Below are 395 nucleotides of genomic sequence, written 5' to 3' on the forward strand. Positions count from 1 at the left end.
CCTCAACGTGTGGCCGCCAGCTCAGCTCATGAGCCCCACCACCTCCCGCTCCTGCTCAGCAGAGCCTGTCCAGAGGGGCGCTGACCCCCAACCCCCCACCCGCAAGCCCAGGGGGGACGTCAAGACCCAGGGAGGGCTGGTCCCAATGCGGGGTCCCCGGCTGCAAGCACCCTGCACCCCCAGCCCCGGGAGCCTCGATTCCCTGAGCGGCGGGGTCGGCTTCACGGAATCCTCGCTAGGGGGGTCCCACAGCAGGCCTGCTTGTGCTGCCCAGACGGCGAGCAGGGGTCTGTGTTTGCCGCCGCCACAGCTCTGCCCCAGGGCCGGGCGGCCACGCCTGGGATCTGCGCCGCGGCCTGGGGCTCGCTCACCTTTGGGGGTGCTGTGCACGGGGC

General features: G+C 72.2%; 1 protein-coding gene across 1 annotated transcript in view; it reads right to left on the reverse strand.

Moving 5' to 3' along the window:
• Positions 1 to 395, reverse strand: part of CELSR1 (cadherin, EGF LAG seven-pass G-type receptor 1) — a 50,759-nt gene that overhangs the window by 7,203 nt on the left and 43,161 nt on the right. Inside the window, exon 29 of the mRNA XM_010859593.1 lies at positions 100 to 266. Coding sequence (XP_010857895.1) covers positions 100 to 266 — 167 coding nt within the window. The remainder of the gene's footprint in view (positions 1 to 99; positions 267 to 395) is intronic.

This window comes from Bison bison, unplaced genomic scaffold (assembly GCF_000754665.1).
Source record: "Bison bison bison isolate TAMUID 2011002044 unplaced genomic scaffold, Bison_UMD1.0 scf7180017856539, whole genome shotgun sequence".
Taxonomy (NCBI): domain Eukaryota; kingdom Metazoa; phylum Chordata; class Mammalia; order Artiodactyla; family Bovidae; genus Bison; species Bison bison.